Source organism: Phocoena phocoena, chromosome 3 (genome assembly GCF_963924675.1).
Source record: "Phocoena phocoena chromosome 3, mPhoPho1.1, whole genome shotgun sequence".
In the NCBI taxonomy this organism is placed as follows: Eukaryota; Metazoa; Chordata; class Mammalia; order Artiodactyla; family Phocoenidae; genus Phocoena; species Phocoena phocoena.
Window position 1 is genome coordinate 171,591,621 of NC_089221.1, and position 23,252 is coordinate 171,614,872.

Sequence of the window (23,252 nt, forward strand, 5' to 3'; positions counted from 1 at the left end):
CAGCCCGCGCCCTGCCTGGCCTGGCCTCAATTTCCCCGACTGCACACCGCGGAACAAGGTCGAAGTTTCCTCACTTAGCAGGCGGCGGGTGGGGGGGGGGGGGGGGACGACGGGTTGTGATCGCGAAGGAGCCGAGAGACCAGGGGTTCGGGCCTGAGGGGGGCGTCTTCGTGTCCCCAGCCCCTTCTGTCTGCGCCTCCAACTCGGCCTCTCCGTATTTACAAGGTCGGCGTCCTAGGCTCCAGGCCCCCAACCCAGCTCCGGGACCTGCACGCGATCCCCGGCGCGCAGAGGGAGCGAAAGCAGGTGGAGAGGGCGGGAGGTGAGCGAGCAGATATCCAGAGCCCTGGGGTCCCCTCGCCCCTGCGGGTCACTTTCCAGACCTGGCAGGAGGTGTGGGCCCAAGCTCCGCAACCCGGGCGCCCCGCGCTCCAGCCCGGTCCTGGCCGCGACCACCCACCCGGAATCGTAGTGGTGGGGGTGGAATTCTCTCCGCTATCTGTGCCTGGAACTCCCGGGCCCGCGGAGGCCGAGCTGCTGGGGGAGAGGGACGAGGACGCGGGGCCCCAGGGAACCCCCCGCCGGCCGCGGGCTCCCGGTTCGGGTGCCCCGGCGCAAACAAGCTTGGTGTTTGCAGAGAGCGCGGCGGGCGGCTCGGCCCGGGAGCGATGAGGATTCGATGGAGCCGCGCGGCGTGGCGCGGGCAACGGAGCCAGGGCGGGCGCGGGGATCGATCGGGCGCAGCTGTCGCCGACACGCCTGCGGGAGCATCCACCCCGCGGGCCAGCGCGACCCGGCGCCCCGCGACCGCGGGCAGGAAGCTCGGACGTTCTGCCCGCCAGCTGCGAAACCCCAATGTCGTGGCGCCCCAGGTTCGGTGCTGGGATGTCCGCACACCCAACGTCCGAGACTGGAACCTTCGGGCGCCGCGAGCGCAGCCGGGCCGGGACCCCCGGCCGGGCAGGAAAAGTCTAGCGCCCTCCCCCCACGCCCCCAATCTAAATAAAGTCCTCCGACCCCGCCCGAACGAAGGCGCAGGAGTCTGGAGGAGCACGTGGGCCCAGCCAAGTGCGAGCCGGCCAGGAGTTGGGGCGTCTGCAGGTTTGGGGGACTGTACCTGGGGCTGACACGGATCTCGAGCTGGGCGGGACTGGAAGGGGGACATTAATCGTCACTATTTATTAAAACCTCGCTCTAAACAAAAAGGAAGGTGCGCAGCGGCTGGTGAGTTTCATTTCCGTGGGCGACAAATCGAATCACAGAATCAGCAGAGAACCGTGCAGGGGCCTAGCGGAGGCCCGGAAAGGGAAAATTTTGAGTATAACACCGTCCCCCCCCCAAATTTTTGGCTGCGAGCTGGAGTCAAAACAACAAGGAATGTTGCCTGTCCAAGAAGAGAGGAGGTGGACGGTACTGATTTGAGTTGTGGCGGATTGGGGGTGTTGAACCGGAGGAGATGGCTGGGCCCCCTGGAGCGGGGAGGAGGCCCGAGCTCCAGCCAAGCCTCCCTGCCGCTCGCTGGACGCTGCGAGCCCCCGGGTTAGGGGGATGCGGGGTTGCACTTCCCGGCTTCTCCCAGGCCCGGCTGTGCACAGAGAGGGTGGGCATTGACAGAGGCAGCCCAGCGTGGGCCGAGGCACCCCCAGGCACAGACGCGGGCTCCAAGCGTCAAACTCCAACTTTCCTGGACAGGATACTGAGGCCAGAGAGCGTCCGCCACGTGGCCAAGGTCGGGGCAGGGGCGAGGATGCGGGTCGCCCTGCCCCCATCCAGCCCACCCTTCCCCCTGCCGCAATTTGCCTAATGACCCAAGATCGATCAGGGCCTGAGCCGCCGGCCCGTCCGTGGTCAGCTCAATTCTATTTTACTAATTACTAAAGGCCACTGGTGGGGGAAGCCGGTTCTGGAGCTCCAGGGGGGCTCTCCACTCACTCTCTGGAGGGTGGCAAATTTTTGCTCAATCTCCCAGGGGGACCATAGCCTCTGCGGGAGCGGGATCCCTGTCCCTGTGGGTGTCTGAATGTCCAGCCTAAAAGGGGTGCAGGGCTGCATGCACCTGGATGAGCCTGGTTCCCCCGCCAGGCATCCCCTGCCGAGTGGAGGTGCTCAGGGTGTCCTGAGGCAGCAGAGGGGAGGGGGCTCCTTCATCTCAAAGCTGCTGGTCTCCCTCTTTCAAGATGGACGCTTTCCGCGTTAGAAAAGGCACACATGCTTGTTATAAAAGTGAAAGTGATAATCAAGCTGGAGGAAATATTTATATAAAGATGGAGGTAAAAGGCTGCATGGCCCTGACCCCCACATAGCGCCCCTTGGTTGACTTTGGGGGCACTTCCTTCCACCTTAGCTTTCCCACCCATAGAGACCCCCCCGCACCCGCCTGATCTGTGCTTGTTGGGCCTGGGATACGATCATTTTATGAAGGCTGATTGATTTTTAGATCCCACGATTATTTTTAATTATCTGTGATTGTTGGCGAGTGAGATGGGGGGGCGGGGGGGCTGGAGCCCCGCACAGCCAGAACCCAACCTCCCAGACTTGGAATCTGCATGGGGAGGGGGATATTCACTTGTCCAGACCTGCCCATCTCTGCCACCTCTGTTTTCCTACCTGGAATATGGGTGTACTGATATATAACCTGAAATTATGTATAAGTCCTGAATTGAAAACGTCATGGACCTGGACCTGGGGGCAGTGTTGGCCCTTGGGAAGAATGCCAGAACAATCACTGCCACAGTCTACCTTGGACCTGAGGCAGAAGCAAAGCAGCCATGCAACTTCCCCTTGGGGCTTGGTGAAGAGTGTGTGTGCCTGGTAAAGAGTAGGCAGCCACTAAATGCTGAGTCCTGAGCACAAGGCACTAAGAGGGGTCCCTTTTAGCCCTATCCCACCCCAGGCCATTCTACTGTCTGATTCTCCAAAGCTGGGGGTCAGGTCATCCTGGTTCCCCAACTCCCTCACACTCAGAGACCCTCACCTCCCTCTCCCGCTATGACGGAAAACACAGATGTGCCCCAGGCTTTCAGCTGGGGCAGGCAGGACGGGACCCTCCTCCCCGTCAGAGAAGGGGAAACAGACACAGAAAGGGCCCTGGCACAGGGTCCAAGCCCAGTGGCCGTTCAGAGAATCAAACCTCCAATGTGTAGCCGCGTCTACAGGGGCGGGAATCCTGTTGAAGGTGGTGAGGGAGGGGCTGCCCCAATGGTCTGCGGCGGGGTGGGGGGGGCTAGCTCGCTGATAGGGTCTTCCCCTCCCTCCGCCCGCAGATTAGAGCCCTGATCCTCCCCTCGAGGTGGGGGTTCCCGGGGTACCCTAGCAGAGGGCTTACTAGCTCTACCCTTCCCCTCCCCATTCTGGAAAAGGCAAAGGTTTCCCCCTGGGGCAGATGTATGGGGAAGGAAGAAGGGGTGGGGCCAGTTTGGGGAGTCCCTCCTCAGCCCACACTCTGGCCTTCAAATGGGAACACCCTTTGGGGTCTGGCTTGGCCACTCCAGACTCCCCTCCCTGATCTGCATCTTATTCCAATAGAGGGATCACCTTGGGGGGGGGTCTCTCTGAGTGTGGGAGGCCCCCTCATTTATCCCAGTTCCCAGAGATCCCTGGGCCTCACCTGTCTCCACATGGTGAGGAAAAGGAGCACCCTCGCTCCCCCCCTAAAAGCGGGGCTTCCCTGGTGGCGCAGTGGTTGAGAGTCCGCCTGCCGATGCAGGGGGCGCGGGTTCGTGCCCCGGTCCGGGAAGATCCCACATGCCACGGAGCGGCTGGGCCCGTGAGCCATGGCTGCTGAGCCTGCGCGTCCGGAGCCTGTGCTCTGCAACGGGAGAGGCCACAACAGTGAGAGGCCCGCGTACTGCAAAAAAAAAAAAAAAATAGGAGAAACCCCAGGGAGAGCATGGAGCTGGACCGGGGCTTTGTGGGAAGCTGGGAGGATGTGTCTTCAGCCTGCCTGCTCTGGAGGGGGAGAGGGGTTCTTCAAGAGTCACCCACAAGCTGCTCCCATGCTGGAGATGAAGGAAACTAGAAGGACCTGGAAGTGGGAGGTGCCTTGGGCACCCCTGAAGCCAGGCGCTCCATTATACAGCTGGGGAAACTGAGGCCCAGGTGCCCACACATGGGGGCAGATCCAGACACTTGGGAGGCACAGGCCGTGACCCAGCCTGAGGACCTCGCTCCAGAGAGACCTTTGTGGGGGGCTGTGACTCCCTACCTGTGCTGAGATAGAGGAAGGTGAGTGAGCAGAGGGACCACCTCCTGGGGGGTCTGTGTGGGTCGGGGGGAGCACGATCACAGACCTCCACTCAGCCACGCTCCTGCGCACTCCCTAAAGATGGACTCATGGGTGCCAGGTAGGAAAGTAACCTTCACGACCCTCGGGAGAGACAGGGAATCAGAGACCCAAAGACAAGGTCCCCAGTCTCACCTCGTCAGAGTCTGTCCTCGACCCCCGCCCATTGTCCCCGGATACGACCAGTCCCCAGGGGGCACGGCGGAGACAGAGGCAGGGGACCCCAGAAGCCCGGAGTCTGGCCCACTCTGGCCTGCCTGGCGCTGAAAGGGGCCGGGGCGGGCGGAGAGCAAGGCGGCGGGAGGTGGCGGCGAGGGGAGCCGGTGGGCGGGGGCACTGACGTCAGACCCGGGCCCGGGAGCCGGCGGCCGCTCCCCCGCCACATCCTGGTGGCCGCGCTCGCAGCCGGGCCGGGCCGTGCGCCGCTCAGCCGGGCAGCCTCGCGCGCAGCCACCGGGGAGCGGGCGGGGGCCATGCGTCGGCCTTGAGCGCGCCGGGCCGGCGCCAAGGAGCGCGCGCGGCGGGCGGGCGGCCGAGCCGGCGAGGGGCCCGCGCGCGGCGGCCGAGCATGGAGCTGAGCCTGGAGAGCCTGGGGGGCCTGCACGGCGTGGCCCATGCGCAGGCGGGAGAGCTGCTGAGCCCGAGCCACGCGCGCTCGGCGGCGGCGCCGCACCGCGGCCTGGTGGCGCCCGGGCGCCCCGGCCTGGTGGCCGGCATGGCGAGCCTGCTGGACGGCGGCGGCGGCGCCGCCGGGGGCGCGGGCGGCTCGAGCGGCGCGGGCGGCGGCGCCGACTTCCGTGGGGAGCTGGCGGGCCCGCTGCACCCGGCCATGGGCATGGCCTGCGAGGCCCCCGGCCTGGGCGGCACCTACACAACGCTCACGCCCCTGCAGCACCTGCCCCCGCTCGCGGCCGTGGCTGACAAGTTCCACCAGCACGCGGCGGCCGCGGCCGTAGCCGGGGCGCACGGCGGCCACCCCCACTCGCACCCGCACCCGGCGGCCGCGCCGCCCCCGCCGCCCCCGCCGCAGCGCCTGGCAGCCAGCGTGAGCGGCAGCTTCACCCTCATGCGCGACGAGCGCGCGGCGCTCGCCTCCGTGGGCCACCTCTACGGGCCCTACGGCAAGGAGCTGCCCGCCATGGGGTCGCCTCTCTCGCCGCTGCCCAACGCACTGCCGCCCGCGCTGCACGGCGCCCCTCAGCCCCCGCCGCCGCCGCCGCCGCCGCCGCCGCTGGCAGCCTATGGCGCGCCGGGCCACCTGGCGGGGGACAAGCTGCTGCCGCCCGCCGCCTTCGAGCCTCACGCCGCGCTGCTGGGTCGCGCGGAGGACGCGCTGGCCCGCGGGCTGCCCGGAGGCGGCGGCGGCGGCGGCAGCAGTTCGGGCGCCGGGAGCACCGGGGGGCTGCTGGCGCCGCTGGGCGGGCTGGCGGCGGCAGGAGCGCACGGGCCTCACTCCGGCGGCAGCGGCCCGGCCGCGGGAGGCGGCGGCCCCGGGGCGGGCGCGGCGGCCGAGGAGATCAACACCAAGGAGGTGGCGCAGCGCATCACGGCGGAGCTGAAGCGCTACAGCATCCCGCAGGCCATCTTCGCGCAGCGCATCCTGTGCCGCTCGCAGGGCACGCTCTCCGACCTGCTGCGCAACCCCAAGCCCTGGAGCAAGCTCAAGTCGGGCCGCGAGACCTTCCGCAGGATGTGGAAGTGGCTGCAGGAGCCCGAGTTCCAGCGCATGTCGGCGCTGCGCCTCGCAGGTAGGAGCGCGGCGCGTACCGCCCGACCCTAGGGGTCCGGCTCGGGGCTCCCCAGCACCAAGCAGTGCGGCAGCGGAGAGCCCCGGCTCCCTCCCCAGTCGGCGGCCTTGCGCCCCGCCACCCCCTCAGGACCCCCTTGCAGGAGGCTAGAGCGCGATCTGCGCCCCTGCCCGTCAGTTCCGTCAGCAAAAGGGGGAAAAGGATTGTGCCGCCGTCCCTCCCGTAGACTCCCGCCCAGCCCCTCCGGGAACTGGGAGGGGGTCCCTGGACCCTTTTTAGACTGCTGGAGGATCCCCAAGCTGCCAGCAGGGTGGCTCATTGTGTGTGTGATGTGTGCGTGTGTGTTTTAGGGGGTGGGTGCCCAAGACGCGCCGCCGCTTTCAGCTCGGGGTGCCACTCCCCCCCTCCCAAACGACCCCTCGCTGCGCCTCCAGCCCCGGGGCAGAGCGCCGGGACCGTGCACCGGGTGCCAGAACCTTAGCAGCCAGGGCCGGGCCCGCGCTCAGCCCCCGGCCCCAGCGCGCGCTTCTTTGTAGCTGGGCCTCTGCGATCGATAGCCCCCTCCCCCTCTCCGGCCGCTGGCAAAGGTCACCCGAGAACGGGCGGGGGAGGGCAGCCCGGGGGACTCTCGGCCCGCGCGGCGCGGAGGCCTTTACACCCCAGCCGGCCGCCCGCCCCACGCGTTTGCTCCTGGCTAGGGTGCGCGCACCCCACTGGCCTCTCTTTTCCGTTTTGTGTTTCTCTCGCTTCTACTTCTCTCTCTGTCGGGCGAACTGGGATCTATTTTTTTTGCTCTGTCTCCGTTTTCCTCCTGGTCTCATTCTTTCTCCTTCTCTCTGTCCCGCTCCCTCTCTACCTCTCTCTGCCTCTGTCTCCGTGTCTCACTCACACTGATGCTCATCCCCCCCTCGCTCCCTCCTCCCTCCCAGCTGACAACAGCTGGGTCCACACCTGCCCCCAGAGAGCCGGCGGCCAGGACCCCTTCTCCTGGGTGTGCGTGGTGGGGTGCAGGAGAGCCCCCACTCTCACCACGGTGGCCTGGCTTGGGTTGGGGGGGAGTCTTTTCCTGGCCACTCTGGGGAGGGCTGCAGCCGCCCCAGCAGCGGGGACAATAGCGGCCCCGGGCGCCTGATCGATTGCTTCTCTGCGCACAGGGGCGAGTGGGGCTGGGTGGAGTGGGCTGGGGCTCAAACCAGGCACCCCGTAAGCGGGGAGGCAGGGAGGGACTTGGCTGTGAAGGGCTGGGCAGGGGGGCTGGGGAAGAGGGGGTGCCGTTGGGGGATGGAGAGGGGTCGGTGTTCGTTGCTCCCCTCCCCCTAGACGTCCTGGACAACCTGGGGGACTTGCACCCACACACGGGCCTCAGTTGCCCCTTCTGCAGAACAAGGTGACTGCCTGAGCCCCGGATAGGCTTCCTAGATTCTCCACATTGGGGACTAAATCCTCCTTTGATGTGGCAGGTAACCAAGTGCGTGGAAAGGTGGCCGTGAAATGTTAGAAATGGCATCAGGAACCTGGACGGTCTCGTGTGTAAGGGCAGTACCCACTCCTCATGACACATGCAATGACACAGGTGTGCTCACGGGGGACACTCAGTCACACCAACACACAGCCACAGCCTGCCGTGTGTGATGCAGGTGATCAGGGAGCAGACGCCGTAGGTACTAAGGGCATGGCCCTGACGCCGTAGGTACTAAGCAGCCCCCAGCGGATGGGGTCACTTGTGAGGTTTGACTTACTGTACACTGGCCACCTTCGGCCTCCTCCCCGGCGCATGTATTTTGGGGACATCGTGTCTGACATGTGTGTACCCAAAGGACACACCACTTTCCGTTTTTTTCCCCCCGTCACTGCCATTTAACTAACTGGACCTCTTTGTGGTATTTAAGTGGCACACTTCGGGGCCACCCGATTGGCCAGGGCATCTTAGAATGACAAGCCTCATGTGAGAAGTCCCTGTGGCGGGTGCCTGCTGTGAGGGATCAGTGCCAGCCAGCAGGGCACCAGCTCCCAGAGTCGGTGTAAGTGCCGGGAGGGCAGGGGAAACTGAGGCTGCGTTTGCATCCCAGCCGGGCCTCCCTGGCTTCTGCGGCGGCAGTCAGACGCCTCACCTCTCTGAGCCTCGGTTTCCCCTTTTGAAGTGGGAGTCAGAATAGTGGCCGTCTCAGGACCTGGTACATGCTCAGGTCCAGGCGACATTGAGCCGCGACACCCGGCCTGTCCCCGGCTCCTCCAGGCCGCTGCCTACGCGTGACCCACCCACCCCACCCCACCCCCGTCCGCCTGGTCCGCGCGCCCGGCCCTGGGCCCCCGCCACACCTCTAGCGCGTCCACAGCGCGGGGCTGGCCTTAGGATGTCAGAGGTGGCCGGGCCGGGGTAATTAGGCACCGACCGGCCGAGAGGCCTTTAGTTCCGGTCGCTGCGCGAATGAAAAGCGGTTAAGTGGCGGCAAATCGCAGCGGTTGGTGGCGGAGGCGGGGCACATCCCTCCGCAACGCGCCGACCCGCAAGCGACATCCCAAAGCACCTCCCGGCGCCCAGACCCGCACAGTCCAACCCCGGCAGGGAGTACTCACCGCCGCCCTCCCTCCTCCCCGCCGCACCCCGGGCCCAGCGAAAGCCGCTCACCTTACCGGGACCCTGCAGCTCCGCGCCCCAGTCCCACCCCCTCGCGCTGGCCCGCCTCCGGCCTCCCCTCTTGGCCGAGCTGTTCCGGACTTCCCGTCAGGTCGTCCCGTCCTTGCGCTGGACCAGGAGGGTGAAAGACACACGCAGAGACAGAGAGAAAGAGAGATAGGTAAGGAAGGACAGAGAGTGGCAAAAAAAAGAAGAGAGAAAGTCAAAGAGACAGAAAAGGAGAGACTGGAAAGGGGAGTTGAGAGGTCCCAGCGGCTGCCCGTCTGCTGGGTTCCACTAGTCTGGATCCTGTCACCTCCCAGCTCCCCCGCCTCTCTCCTTCCCGACTCTGGGGCTGAGGAGGGAAGAGCAGTTTCTTTGTTTCTCTGAAGCACCCAAGAAATCTGGCCAGGTAGACCTGAGGGTCTCCCACTCCGTTGCCCCCAGGCCTGCCTGTTCTTTGTGACTCAGTTTACCCCCCTGTACAATGTGTGTGCATCGGGGGAGCCAGGCTCTGGGTCTGACATTCTGGGGATGGCCCATCCTGCATCCCCCCAACCCCACTGCCATGGTGTGGGGGGGTGTCTAGCCCTACTCCACCCCAGGATCCTCAGATTCCCACAGCTTCGGAGCCGCCGCCTCTTCGGAGCCCTCCCCGACTCTGTCTCAGACAGTAATTACGGGAGAGGGGCTGGGGGAGGGGCTGGCGGACTCCGCGGGGGCGGGGCGGTCGATGAATTCGAATTACCGTCTCTAATTCATCACCGTCGCCGGGTCGATAACTTCGGCCGTCTTCAAATATTGTTTAAATTGCAACTCCGGAGGAAAAGTAGTTTTTGTAACTGATCGGAAAAGATATATAAAATAGCAGATGGTGGCGATTGAAAGAAGGGCCCTCTCCTCCTCCTTCTCGCCTGCCGATGAGCCCCAGACCCAGAATCCCTGAAGGCTGCGGGAGACCGGCCGTGGGGGAAACTGAGGCAGAGAGGGAGCCATTTCCGGAGGTGACAGGGGGTGGGCACGGTGAGGGCAGATGTCAGGGTTGGTGGTGGCTTTGCAGTGTGGTGGCCAGGGACCTGGAGTCTGGAAGGAATGGTGATGGAAAGGGGAAAGGCACACCAGCTGCCCCCCCGCCAGGCTAGGACAGGCTTTTCCCCCACCCCTGCCCCCATTCTGCAGCCACCATCCGGGACAGGTGTTGAACGGGAAGAGAAGACGAGACTCAGCCCACAAGGTCCAATTCCAGAGTCCCACTTGGAGGGACACTATCCATCCCCCCCCCCCCCGCAAGCACTCTCGACCCCCTCTCCCCTCCCCCCATTCCCCCACCCCTGCAAAGACCAGTGTACCTTCAGTAAAACCTGACCTTGATCCACCCACAAGGGTCCACACCTCTTGCAGACCCCTCCAGAAAGCCACCCCAGCAGAGAATTTGGAGACCTGGCCTCACCCGGGCTCAGTCACTGATGGATCTTGGGTGAGGCTCTGAGTCTCAGTTTCCTCATCTGAGAAATGGACAGAATCAGATACCACCTCCTAGGTATTGGTTGAGGTTTTTCTTATCAACCCCACCCCCGCCCCTGCCAGAACCCCTCAGGATGTATTCACAGACCCTGTACCCCGAGGTCACATTGCTTAAGCACCCACTCACACCCACATCTCCTTGTCTTTAGGGAGGACCTGGGTCACCCCTGGCAGCCTGTGCTTTGTGGGACCCACAGAGAGTGGGAAGGGGAGCCAGAAGGGGTCTGGGACCTGGAGGGGACACTGCAGGCCTCCTCAGGGAAGCAGGGAGTGGGGGGATACTGTCCGGGGCTGTGTGTGCCAGGGCCATGAGGGGCTGTGCGTGATGCCTTGGGTCCCCCAAACCAGTCCCTCCTTCTAGACCACAAGACCCAAGTGGGGCAGCACCAGCACCCTGCCCAGGTTCACTGATTCTGGCTTCCATTTCCATGCAGAGGGGGAGGGAGAGGAGAGGGGTAGGCTGTCAGATGGGGAGGGGGCGGGCTGAGATGCCCGGAAGCCCTCCCCCTCGCCCTCGGTTCACCTACCAGAAAGGAGGGACCTTTTAAGCCAGTTTGGATGTCGAGTCCATTTTGCAGACCAGCAAGCCAAGGCTGAAAGGAAAGTGCTTGCCAGTGCTGCACACTCAGGGTGACTCAGAGCCTTTAGTAAATGGGGCTTGAGATGCTCCGGCTCCCACCTCCCTCAGAGATGGGGGGACATTCCGGGCAGGTGGCCCAGCAGAGGCAAAGGCTGGGAGGGGAGCTCAGTGGACTGAGGCCAGGGACAGGAGGGAGGCTCTCAAGGTCATGTCAAGGTCCATTTTACAAACCGTTTGGGTGACCCTTGGGCCGGGAGGGCAGGCCTGCGCTTTTCCTTCCGACTCAGAGTTGGACAGGATCACGGACCCATATGAGTCCCCCCAGGGACCACAAGAGACCCTGGGAATGGGTCCTGCTGCTGCACTCAGAGCCACCCACTTCTGCTTTTCCTGGTGAACTGCTCCCTCCTGGCTGCCAGCCCTCAGGGGGAACCTGGGCCCTGAACTGGAGGTCCAGCCCTCCTTGGACCCCAGTCCCGATAGTACCTTCCAGCCTGAGAGACAAGGATGGTCGTTCCCGCGTCACAGAGAAGCACACAGAGGAATCTCCCGGGTGAGGGGCTGGAGCTGGGCTTTGGCTCCTTTATTCTGAAGTCCCCTTACCTGAAAATCCTAGGACTAACCAAGACCCAGCCATTCTCCCTAAACTCCCTCCCTATCAACCATCACCACTCTAGTCTGAGCAACCCGCCTCTGGCCGCTGCCTCCTCCTTGCTGGTCTCCAGGCTCCACTCCCTCCCCTGATGTCCTCACTCCAAAGCTGGAGGGGGCTTCTTACAGTAAGTCAGAGCTCATCATTCTTCTGCTTAGTACCGTGCCTCGTGGCTCCCAAGAGCCCAGAAGTAGAGGAAACTTCCTGCCACGGCCCTAACTTTCTGTCCTGCGTCAATGCAGGTGGAACCACCGAGGACAAAGGCTGGGAGGTGGGAAGCCAGAGCTGCTGTAAGGATGGAGGCTGGACCCCTGCGGCTGGAGTCTTTGTACGTAGCAGCGAGATCAGCTGAACCAGGGGAGCTCAGGCTGGTTTGAATCAAGTGTTTAATTAAATATGGCCCTTGATCAATAAGGAAGGCTGTGCTCGTGGGGGAGGGAAGAGGCTGACCGGGAGCCAGGGGCAGCCTGGGAGACCCACCTGACCTTGGGCAGTCCAGGGACACCTGCGGCCTCAGTTTCCCCTCTGCCAAGTAGGTGTGGACGTGGTGGGGCTAGGAAAAGGGGGGACTCTCCTGCTGCTGGTGTCTTGCCCTATGGACAGATGTGGGGTAGGCTGGGGGCTTAGACCTAAAGAGTCACACGCATAAAGCCACAAATTGGCAGCAGATGGAAACGGACAAGGAGAGGTGCCCATGACCGGCGCGGGCCTCTGGAGAGAGGGGACGGGAGTGTAGACGTGCCAGTGCCAGCGACACAGTGTAGATGCACGCGGGGAACGCAAGCGGAGATGCAAAGGAACGGGGGATATAAGTGTAGATCCTCACGGGACACAAGTGTAGACGCCCACATCCACACTACGGCAAGCGCGCGCAGACTCCGGCCCAGGACCCCCACCGCCCTCCGGTCGGGGTCTGGCACATCCCGGTACTGGGGGAGCAGGGAAGAACCCACTTCCCTCCCCCCCCCCCCACACCTTCGCTGGCGCCTGGGAATTTTTCACGGGCCCCCAGCAGAGCCGCTGGGCCACCTCTCCTACCCATCCACTTCCGGGCAGCTGCTGTCCGGACCCCACTCCCTAGAGCTGGGGTTGGGAGAGGGTCACGTCCGCCCGCGGTGATGGAGGTAGGTGATGGGGGACCTGGTGCGGAAACAGCAGGGTTCATGCTTTTCTACGCACCCTAGCGCATCCGCGCCCACTAGGGAAGATGTCGGTGCTTCAGTTTCCACCACCAGGCCAACGCCGCCCCGCAGTGCCGGCAAAGCCGCGGAGTGCAGCCGGGGCCGCCACGTTCCGCACGTCTGTCTTCAGCGGACGTGGGATCTCACAAACCCAAAAGGATCTAGCGTGCATCCGCCCTCCACAGCCTGGAGGGACGTGGGCGCACGCAGCCCAGTGTAAGGACCCGGCCCCTTGCCCTGCACACCCGCGGCCTCCGAGCCTCAGGGTCACCGGCGCGCCCTCAACAAGTGCCCGCATCCTACCCCGGGGGAAGTCATATCCCACCCGTGGGGAGCCACCTCTGGGTTTGCCTCCCTCTGGCCCAACCCAGGGCGGCGGCGGACTTGACGCGCTTGGCTGTGCGCTCGGAACGTCGGGTCACAGCTCCTGGAATGCAGACAGCACAGCGCGGGGGCCGGGGCGCTTGGGGAGGGATGCGCGCGGCAGCGGTCAGGCCCGGGACTGTGGACAAGGCGCTTCCCCTGTGCACCTCCGTTTCCCCAAATGGAGACTAGAATCCCCAGCTCGGCTGAGAACGAAGCACGTAAAGAAAAGCCTCCTGCGCGCGTTGGAGCAACGGCAAAGTCCCTGCTTGCTTCCTCCACCTCCCTCCTGTCTACCCACCCTGTTCTTTAAAAAATGCTGTATTATTTTTTTTTCACACAGCGGACACATTCGCCAAGTTCCAAATTTAAGTGGAGCAGGTCCCCTTTCTGTAAACCGCAGTTCGTATCGCTCCTCCTAAAGAGAGGTTACACTTAATCCGGCAGCCATAATGCAGGTATTTTCCTTTTCCTTTTCCTCTTTTTAAAAAACACCGGCTCTGCTGTGCTTTTGCTTCACCGACAGCCGGCACATCCACATCAGGAAAGAGAGAGCCTCGACGGCATTTTTGCCTGCTACATAGTATTCTCTTTGGCCCTTTCCTTCTGTCTTCAACCACGTCCCTGCCCAATGGACATTTAGGACAGTTCCAGGTGGTTTGTTGTCGCCCCCAGGGCTGCAGTGAGCACGACAGTTTTGCCTGTGAGTTTATCTGTGGCTTAGTTTCCCAGTCACTGAAATGCTGGGTCCTCCCCGCCCCCCCCCACCCCCCGGCCTTTTCTGCTTTGGCTTCTCTATGCTTTTTCTTATCACCAAAGGTTCCTTTCCTGTCATCTTTTTCAAATCCATTTCCAGCTGTCAGCCGCTGTGACTCTTAACAATTTTTTTAAAAATAAAAGCTCTGTGTGCACCCGCTGATGAGGTTTGCCCCCAGTGCCTGAATGGGGGGGCGGGTCTCAAGGCGTGAGAGCTGCCCCTGGACACCCCCGTCCCCCCATCCCCAGGCGTTGCAACCACCAGATGGAGCCCCCCCCCACCCGGGAGGGGCAGCCCAGAACCCAGTGGAAACGCTCATTTCCCTGATAAGTCTTTGAAAGGCTCAGAACTAATTTGAAAATGCGGCCATTAAAATCCCATCAGGGGAAGCAGTGGGGTGGGGAGGGAGGCTGGGTGACAGCCAAGGTGCGTTCAGAGGCTGGGGGAGGGGGAGGTGTGGACCTGGCGGGCAGGGGAGGGGTGGAGGGGCAGAGAGTGGAGAGGCATCGGAGACAGAGGAGGGGCTACTGAGGCTTCCAGGGGGTCCACATCTGAGGGCAGGGGCCTGGCTCAGCATCGTCTCCCTGGAGATGACTCCCCTCCCCCCCACCCATGGGAGCCTCTTCCCGGTGCCCTGAGGAGTGCAGGGTGTGGATAAAGCAGGTCCGAGGCATGTATATGCTCCAGGCTCCCCTCCGAGTGACTCACTGTGTGACCTTGGGCAAGTCACTCACTGTCCCTGGCCAGGGGAGGCCAGCGGGGGATGCTCAGGGCAGCTCAGCCCAGTGGGGACAAGCCACTAGGGTGGTGGCATCAGTGTGGCCCACATCTGGGGCTGAGCAGCTGGTGGCCGGGGTGGGACGTGTCGCCAAGGAAACCGGTCATCATCCCAGCCGGGGACCTGGCTCCGTATTGAATTGTCTGCCCCGAGAAGCTGGGCTGAGCGCAGGAGGTGGCCGGAGGGGAGGGAACGGGACAGTGGCTCTGGCTCCCGCTCCCACACCACCACCCCGTGCCCAGGTAGACAGATCCTGCGAAGGGGGTGGTACAGGCACACAGGGCTGGGGCCCTGGGGCCAGGCAGGAGTGGCTCCGTGGTGGCTTTGACACTGCACAGAGGGTGACACAGAGGGATGAGCACTTCTGGGGCCAACGTCTGGCTGCTGTCCTCCCCTGTCAGACCCAGGCTTTCACAGTGGGGGGAGCCACCCTCCTGATGCCACCTGGCTTCTTCCAGATCTGTTCCGCCCTAGCCGGGCTCATGTCTTCCCCCCCAGAGAGCCCAACCGTGCCCACCTCCATCCCAAGCTGCTGGCGGCCCGTCTGGGAACAGCCAGTCATCGGTTTCCCTGTATCTGTGCGATGATTCGGGTGACGGTGTTTTCACACCACATCGAGGCTCCGTGGGGCCTTGCACACAGTGCACACAGGAGGTGCTGATAACTGTGTGAGTGGAGGGGGGAGGGGGAGGAGTGAGCAGCTGCAGGGTCCGCCCCGGCCCACATTTGGAGCCAGCTTTGCTTGGGACGCCCAACCCCACGGACAGACGGGGACATCAGGACCAGGGGTCGCTGGGCCCGCTTTATAAACCAGGAAAACCGTGTCCACAGACTGTGGGCTCAGGGCCACTCGGCCGCCGGAGCCCAGGCCCAGCGTCCCCGCTGATGGGGAAGGGCAGGGCAGTGGGGCAGCTAGCAGGCTCAAGGCCAGAAGACAGACAGGAGCCACCCCGGGGGTCTCGATGGCCCGTCCTACATCCTGTAGGCTTAGCACCGCGCACACTGGCTGTCACACCCAGCAAGTCACCTTCAGCCCTCGACTCTTCACACTGCATCCTTTGTCTGACATCCACACTGTGTCCCCAACCCCCGAGGCCAGCTGCAAGCCAACGTCACGCTGAGGCCTGCTGGCCTCCGGGTCTTCCCCCGCTGCCCACTGACCTGCCACATCCTCTGAGCCTCTGCCCCCACTGCCCCCCAGGTCCCCACCCGCTGCCCACCTGTCTGCCTGTCGCACCGAAGGCTCTGGCTACCCTCCCAGTTTTCCCCGTTCCTCACACGCGTACGGTCTGCTCTGCGTGGCTACCCCTCCCAATACAGCAAAGCCACACGGCACACACCGCCTTCCACCCGGCCAGGCCCCGCGCAGCCCCACGCGGGCACACCCAACTGATGGGGGACAGGCAGACTCCCGCGTGCGCAGCCGGCTGGGGCCAGGGATGGCCCAGGACAGGCACAGCAGGGGCACTCAGCCCCCCATGTCACCCACCCAGACCACAGTGGGCCTCTGGAGGAGGAGAGGAGGAAGGTGCAGGATGCCAGAGGGGAGGGGGAGACGGAGCGGGGGAAGAGACGGGTGTTTGAAAGGTGATGATGGGGGTGAACAGGTGCAACCCTAGCTCCCTCCACTGCGGACCTGATCCTTTCCATCCACTGAGGGGCGACTGAATCCAGGGACACCCCCCTCCCCCTCCTGCTGCACAGCCCCAGCTTCTCCCTGGCTGACTGGAGACAGGGTGCTCCCTGCTGAGGGCCCTCCCTGGGGTCCCCCTGCTTTACCGGACCCTCCAGGGCAGTGACCAGCCGGGTCTCCCTGCGCAGGGTCTTCCAGTCTGGGCTGAGTCCCCTATCACCCACACAGGGGTGTCAGGCATTGGACAACACAGCCAGCTGGTAGCCTCCCATGGATCCACTCTGTGCTGGGCACCAGAAGGCTCCTAGGGGAGAGAATTGGGGCTCTGCTGAGGGTGAGGGGAAGAGTTTCCTGGGGCAAGGGCAACTGGGGCTGGGCCTTGAGGGATGTCTAGGAGTTCTTTGGCTGAGGCAGCCCAACTCCCTACTCCAGACCTCATTTTCTCCATCCCTCCCCCCTCCAGGAAGATTCTAGGGAAGGTGCTGAGGCTTGAGGCCTGCCCTGAGAGGGGGAGAAACTTCACGGCTGCCCTGCAAGTGGGGCCCAGAGCCTAGCTCCTCCCCGGGACCCCCATATGGGAGCTGGGAGCCTCATCCCAGCCCCATCATCGTATTCAAGACTTTTCTGGCTAAACCCTTTCTCAGAGCCTGACAAGGCAGAGATCATGATTAAGACAATTTTCCACTTGAGGAACCTGAGACTCAGAGGCCGTCACCACGCAGTAATCCACGGTGGGGACGGGTCTGACTGCCCTCTTGGGCCCCTGGACGCGAGCAACTTTGTAGAAAGGCAGGAGGGACAGAGGTGCCATGGGAGCAAGTCTCCGAAGGTCTGAAATGAAAGGGAACTTGAGAGTCCCGCCAACTCACCTCCTGTTGCCGCCACCTGAAACGTGGACCAACAGGGCCCACCCTCCTACCTGGAGTCCCAGCCAGCGCTGGGGCGGGGTCAGCTCCCCTGTCAGTCACTGCCAGAACCGGAACCGTGGGCCAGACCAGCGGAAAAGCCTGCCGTTAGCGCCTGCTGGGCTCCCTGTGAGGCAGCTGATTTGGGAATAAGGTCTCTTCTGTATCTCCTTTGATCTCCTCCAGGGCTTCTGGGACCCCCCCAGGAGCCAGCCCCAGACCCTCCTCATCCCTGGACTCCAAAAAGACTGATAGCAATGAGGGAAACAGGATGGGGTGTACCCGCCACCGTGGTGTACCTGCATCCCCTCCTCCACCTGAATCATTTCTATCTCCATCACCTTCCCCGCCATCTTGAAGATCAGAGTATCTTGGAATCAGCAGCTCCAAGTATCAGATTCTCAGTCCCTGGAGTCATGGAGGGTGGACAGGAGAGAAAGTTGGGTGCAAAACCCTCACTCTGTGGCACCCCTGGATAGAGTGGGAGAATGGTGTGGAAAAAAGAAAGAAAAAAGCAGAGGAGGGAGAGAGTTGCAGTATTAAATTGGGGGGGGGGTCAGGGTGGGCCTCACAGAGAAGAGATTTGAGCGAAGAATGGAAGGAGGCAAGGGAACAATGAAGAAACGTGGGAAGAGCAACGCAGGCAGTGACTTCCCTGGTGGTGCAGTGGCTAAGACTCTGTGCTTGCAATGCATGGGGTCCAGGTTCGATCCCTGGTCAGGGAACTAGATCCCACGTGCCACAACTAAGAGCTGTCGCAGCCAAATAAATAAATAAATATTAATAAATAAAAAAGGGCGATGCAGGCAGAGGTGGCAGCCAGTGCAAAGGCCCTGAGGTTGGACTGTGCCCGGGGGATGTGACCGGGGTGGCCATGGAGGAGCGAGCTGAGTGAGGGGCAGCAGGAGGAGGTGAGAACAGAGAGGCAGTGGGGGGCCAGGGGCCGAGTGCGATGGGGAGGGCTTGGGCAGCTGATGTGCCCTGAAAAATGTTTGAAGGAGGCAGAACGTCCCATTTTGCAACTGAGGAGACTGAGGCAGGCCCTGCAAGGGAACTGACCCACCCAGGGTCCCAGAGCATGTATGAAGGCCACCCCACCACACCAATCCCACAGGCCAGCCCTGCTGGCTCCTCCTCTGCTGGCTGTCATGGCAGCCGTGGTTGGTGGTGAGGGCCTGTGTCTGAGGCCACTCCCTGTCTCCCCACCACAGGCTGGGTGGTCCTGGTGGGGGAACCTGGGCTGAGTCCCCCTGTGCTGGGCACATACAAGGTGGACTCTAGGATGGGGTTTGATGGTGTCGGTGAGGATTTTGGAGGAGACGGTGGTGGAGGTGATAAAATGGAGGTGATGGTGGTGGAGGTGCAAGTGGAGGAGGTGATGAGAGCAGAGGTGGTGTTGATGATGGAGTTCGGCCGCGGAGAGAGGTGGTGGTGGTACAGGTGGTGGTAATGGTGGAGGAGGAGGGGCTGGTGGTGGAACTGATGCAGATGCGGGAAGGGATGGTGGTAGATGGACACCGATGATGGTGGAGACGAGGTGATGGAGGTGGAGGAGGTGGGGGTGGTGGAGGAGGTGATGGAGGGAGAAGTGATGCAGGTGGAGGAGGCGATGCAGGTACACCACAGTGGCGGTCCCCACTGGAGATCATCGTGGAAGAGGTGGCCGCAGCAGTGGTACCGCAGTGTGAGGCTGCTGGCTGGTGCCATGAGTACATCCCAGGCTGCTCCCCGGGCTCCTCTTCCCCAGCCCTGCTCCCTGGCCGGTCCTCTGGCAGCCTTGGTTTTCACTTCTGTGAAAGGGGCCCATACCCAGGCCTCTCCTCCTTCTGGGGCTGCCTCCAGGGGTGCAGTGGTTTTTAGGGCTGGCCCGGGTGATGCTGGGTGCTGGGAGGGATACTGATGAGGGGCAGGGCAGCGATAGGACCCGCTGCTGGGGGGCTTTGGGGCACCTCCCGGGCTGGCACTCACACCCCCGCCAGGGGCAGGGGGCCTCCAGGCCGGCACCGCCGGGGTCTGTGGGGGAGGGAAGCAGTGACAAAAGCTGCTCGAGGTAAACAGCTCCGACTGGAGCCCGGATCGATCCAGGCTGTGAGGAGCTGTAATTAGATTGAACGCTGGGAAGGGGGGCGAGCGGAGCCTCTTTTTGCTGCGATCGACAAAACGCGAAGTTTTTTCACCGCTCTGCTTCGCCCGGCCCCTCCCCCAGCCTCTGCCTCTGGCGCCCCCATTAGGCTCTGGGTTGGAGAAGGGGGAGGCCGGGGGCAAAGAGGCGACCCCCATCTTACCTCCCTCCCCTCTGCCAGTCAACTCTGGCTGCTGTCTTGCCCCTGCCAGGACTTGCTGGGCGAACTTGGGCGAGGGGCTTACCTTCTCTGAGTAAGTAAGAAGGAAACTTCCTGCCCTATGGAATTATAAGGCCCTGCACATGCAAAGCTCTTGCAAGCTAGAGCATTGATACAAAGGAGCATTTGTATATCTGTCCCTAGTGTAAATGCATAGTGAACTCATGAGAAAATTGCTGAGAGAATGAATGAATGAATGCATGAGTGAATGAATGAATTGACGATCGCAACAGGAGGGCAAGAAAGGCCTCTTTTGGAACGTAAAGGCCTGGCTGAGTTTTGACTCTTCCCTGGCCTTGCTGCCTGAGACCCAGCTTTCCCTTGAAAGAGTGGGGGACGTGGCCTCCTCTCGTGAGCCTCACAGGCTTGCCAGGTTCCAAGGAGATGGGAGGTCAAGGCAGTTGCTTGTGCTTCCTTCGAACATTTCTTTAAGCAGATAAAGTACGAACAAATGTTCTCACTCCCCTGTTTTGTATACAAAAGGCTGCCCGGTACACTGTTCATCTCCTAGGTTTTGCCTCATACAGTACCAGGATTGCTTTTCCTTTCTTGCACGGCTGTTTGTTTTTCCAGGAGTTAATTGTTGCCAATCACAAACTCTTCCCGCATCCTCCATCAAAGTTCGAAACCAACGCATGTTAGGACATTTCCATTTCCCTTGGTTCTTCTGCTCTGACCTGAATGGGACTGCCCTCCGTGCCCTTGGTGCCTTTGTCCTGCTGTCTTTCAGGCTCTCCCGTCTTCATTTGGGGGACCGCTTTTCCCTTTCCTCTAGGTTGAATCACATTTCCTGATTCCCGCACCTTCCTTTTTTGATTTACTTCCTCATTTTGATGGAACACACCCTCTAGTAGCTTTCTGAGAAAAGGGTATACAGAATTCAACTTCTGGAGACCTTGAATGTCTGACTATATCTTTAGTCCACCTTCATGCTTATGTTTGGCCGGTCACACAATTCTAGCTGAATACAGTTTTCCCTCAGAATTTTGAAGGCATTGTTCCACTGGCTCCCAGTTTTCAAGAAGCCCAAAGCCACTCTGATTCTTAGGTCTCCAAATGGCATGTGGCTTTCCTCTCTGGGACATTTTATCTTCTTTTTCATCCTGGGTCCCTGACATTTCACGAGGATGAACCTCAGGGAGTGTATTTTTTTTCATTCAGCTTCCCTTTCTCTAGCTTTGGATGGCCTCTTGCTCAGATGACAAACCTGCACATTCATCCTCTAACTTTGTTATCACCTTTCCCTCATTTTCCATCTCCGTGTCCACCTGTATTTCCAGAGATATTTGCTTTATGTTCCAATTCTTTTTTTTTTTTTTTAATTTTTTGGCCCAGTCACATGGCCTGCAGGATCTTAGTTCCCGGACCAGGGATTGAACCCGGGCCCTTGGCAGCGAAAGCACTGAGTCCTAACCACTGGACCACCAGGAATTCCCTATGTTCCAATTCTTACATTGACTTTATTCCAGCTATTATATACTTAAATTCTAAGAGCACTGTCTTCCCCTTTCATGGTTCTGTTTCATGGATACAGTATTTTTCTCTTACCTCTCCAAGAATCTGACTTCTAACAGTGCCTGACCTGTCTGTTTCTTCTGAGAGCATCATCCCCCAATCCTCCTGCCATTTTTCTCACTTTTTCTCTCTCTCCTTCATTAGAGGCTTTTCTGAAATGTCCAGTAACCTCTGATCATCACTCTTCTTTAATCATGAAACCTGAAACAGCCAATCAGAAGCCCCGTGTGTGTTCCAGGTCAGAGGGGGCCAGGGAGGGACTTGGTGCGTCAGTTCACACAGGGGAACCTGTCGTCCCCGAGAAACGAGCCACAGTGCAGGGGACGTTCATTTATTTTTGCTGACGTGTGTGGACATTGATCTGGCATGTCATCAGGTTCAGACTGTCCTGGAACCAAAAAAATCCAGCTTGGCTTGTGGTCCCAGCAGGCCACTAGGCCTGGCAGCAGGGATCTGCTAGTACAGCCTGTGCCGCCGGCCACTATGGGGGTGACAGAGTCGCTGGGGCAAGCGGTTGGCGGGGAGGCAGGATGGGGCAGGTGTCCACCACCCACTGCCCCTGACTGCTACGTGGATGAGGATTTGAGACTCTGATAGAGTTTGTGCTGATGTCAGCAGCCCCCGGGGGGAAGTAGCCTGCTCTGGCTGGTGAAGCTCACCTTTTCCACCCACTGGCCCCCATGGCATTGAGGGGAGGGGTCCGCTTTGGAGCTGGGGCAGGGAGGAGGAGGACCACAGGCTCCAGCCCAGCTCCACCACCCTGAGATGTTGCCATTTCCCCTTTGCAAGCATCCACCGACCACAGGGCAGCCTCCTGCCGCCTTCCCGGTCCTCTGTGCAGGTGGCCCTGGGAGAGGGAGGGTTGGTCTCTCAACCCCCCTTAGATCCTCCCAGCTCCAGAAGTTCCTCTGGGGACTTGAGGGGAGCCAAACCTTAGTCTCAGTCTGCTGGTGGGGGGAGGCCAGAGTGGGGGCTCAGATATCAGAATCAGGCAGTGGACGCCCATGTGAGCCTGGTTCAGGGTCCCTGAGCTGGCCAGGCGCCAGAGGACACCAGGGAAGGAAGCATGGGCTGTCACCCCGCTTCTGAGAACCCTCTTGCCCCATCATTCCAGGGGGAGGTTACTGGGGTTTGTGACACATCTCCAAGGACCTATGAATTAACCACTTCTTTCACCCAGGTCTACACTGAGCCAAATAACTCACATGTAGAGTTTCCATGTCATTTCCCCCAGCACCCCCCAGGTGTGGGCTGCAGAAGGGAGGGCAGAAAGCCACCAACACCAGTGGTGCTCTTGAGGTCAGGATTCTTGGGGGGGTGGGGAGGGGTTTGGGGATATGAGGCTGGGGAGGGGGCCAAGCATGCAGAAGAGGGATGGGAGGGGTGGCGACCCGTGCCTGTGGAGGTGTGCTCACACTGTGTCCCCTTCTGTTTCTCCCCACCTCCACATCTGCCTCCTCTGTCTCTGTCTCCTGCCCACGACTGTCTGCACCCCCCCTTCCTTCCATTACTGGCGGTCTCTACTCGCTGCCTCCTGGCCTCTTTCTGTGTCTCCCTGTCTCTTTTGGCCCTGTCCCCGGGTCGTCTCTCCCTCCATCTCTCGCGTTTCCCGCGTATTTCTGTGTTTCCTCGTGTCTCTCCGCTCCGGGACGCGTGGCCTGTCTTCTTCCGTGCGGCCGCACGGTGGCGCTGCGTCCCGCTCGCCCGCCCGCTCGCCCGCAGCCTGCAAGCGGAAGGAGCAGGAGCAGCAGAAGGAGCGCGCGCTGCAGCCCAAGAAGCAGCGCCTGGTGTTCACCGACCTGCAGCGGCGCACGCTGATCGCCATCTTTAAGGAGAACAAGCGGCCGTCGAAGGAGATGCAGGTCACCATCTCGCAGCAGCTCGGCCTGGAGCTCAACACCGTCAGCAATTTCTTCATGAACGCGCGGCGCCGCTGCATGAACCGCTGGGCCGAGGAGCCAGGCGCGGCCCCCGGGGGTCCCGTCGGCGCCGCGGCCACCTTCTCCAAGGCCTGAGGCGCCCCTCCCCCCCCCGCGCGCCCTCCCCTCCCCCCTGCCCCACCGCGCCCTCCCAGCCTCCACGGCCCGGGCGCTGCCCTCCCACGTCCCCCAGCCCCAACCCTGCCGGCCCGGAGACCCGCGCCAGGGGGCGCCTGGAGGGGCTGCCGTCCGGGTTCCCACACCCCGGGAAGGGACACAGCACACCCCCAGCCCAAGTGCACAAAAAGGGCCCCCCTCCTCCCTCCGTCCCAATCTCCTTCAGGCCAAAGGAAGCCCTCCACCCCCCCGCCAGAGGGGAGGGGGTAACAGAAAGGGGCTCCCGGGCTCCCTTTCAAGGCAGGACGCCCAGGGGGCTTCGAGGAAAACCAGGGCTCA

General features: G+C 61.9%; 1 protein-coding gene across 1 annotated transcript; it reads left to right on the forward strand.

Moving 5' to 3' along the window:
• The first annotated feature begins 4,850 nt into the window (after nt 1-4,850).
• ONECUT3 (one cut homeobox 3) lies at nt 4,851-22,892 on the forward strand. Its single transcript, XM_065875310.1, has 2 exons — nt 4,851-6,030; nt 22,600-22,892. The coding sequence occupies exons 1-2, from the start codon at nt 4,851-4,853 to the stop codon at nt 22,890-22,892; spliced, it is 1,473 nt and encodes a 490-aa protein (XP_065731382.1).
• The last annotated feature ends 360 nt before the right edge of the window (nt 22,893-23,252 follow it).

Excerpts from the sequence above, each read along its gene's own strand:
- ONECUT3 (XM_065875310.1), top strand. The coding sequence starts at position 4,851 with ATGGAGCTGAGCCTGGAGAGCCTGGGGGGCCTGCACGGCGTGGCCCAT. Across the intron at positions 6,031-22,599 it reads GTCGGCGCTGCGCCTCGCAG|CCTGCAAGCGGAAGGAGCAG; the intron begins GTAGGAGCGCGG and ends GCTCGCCCGCAG.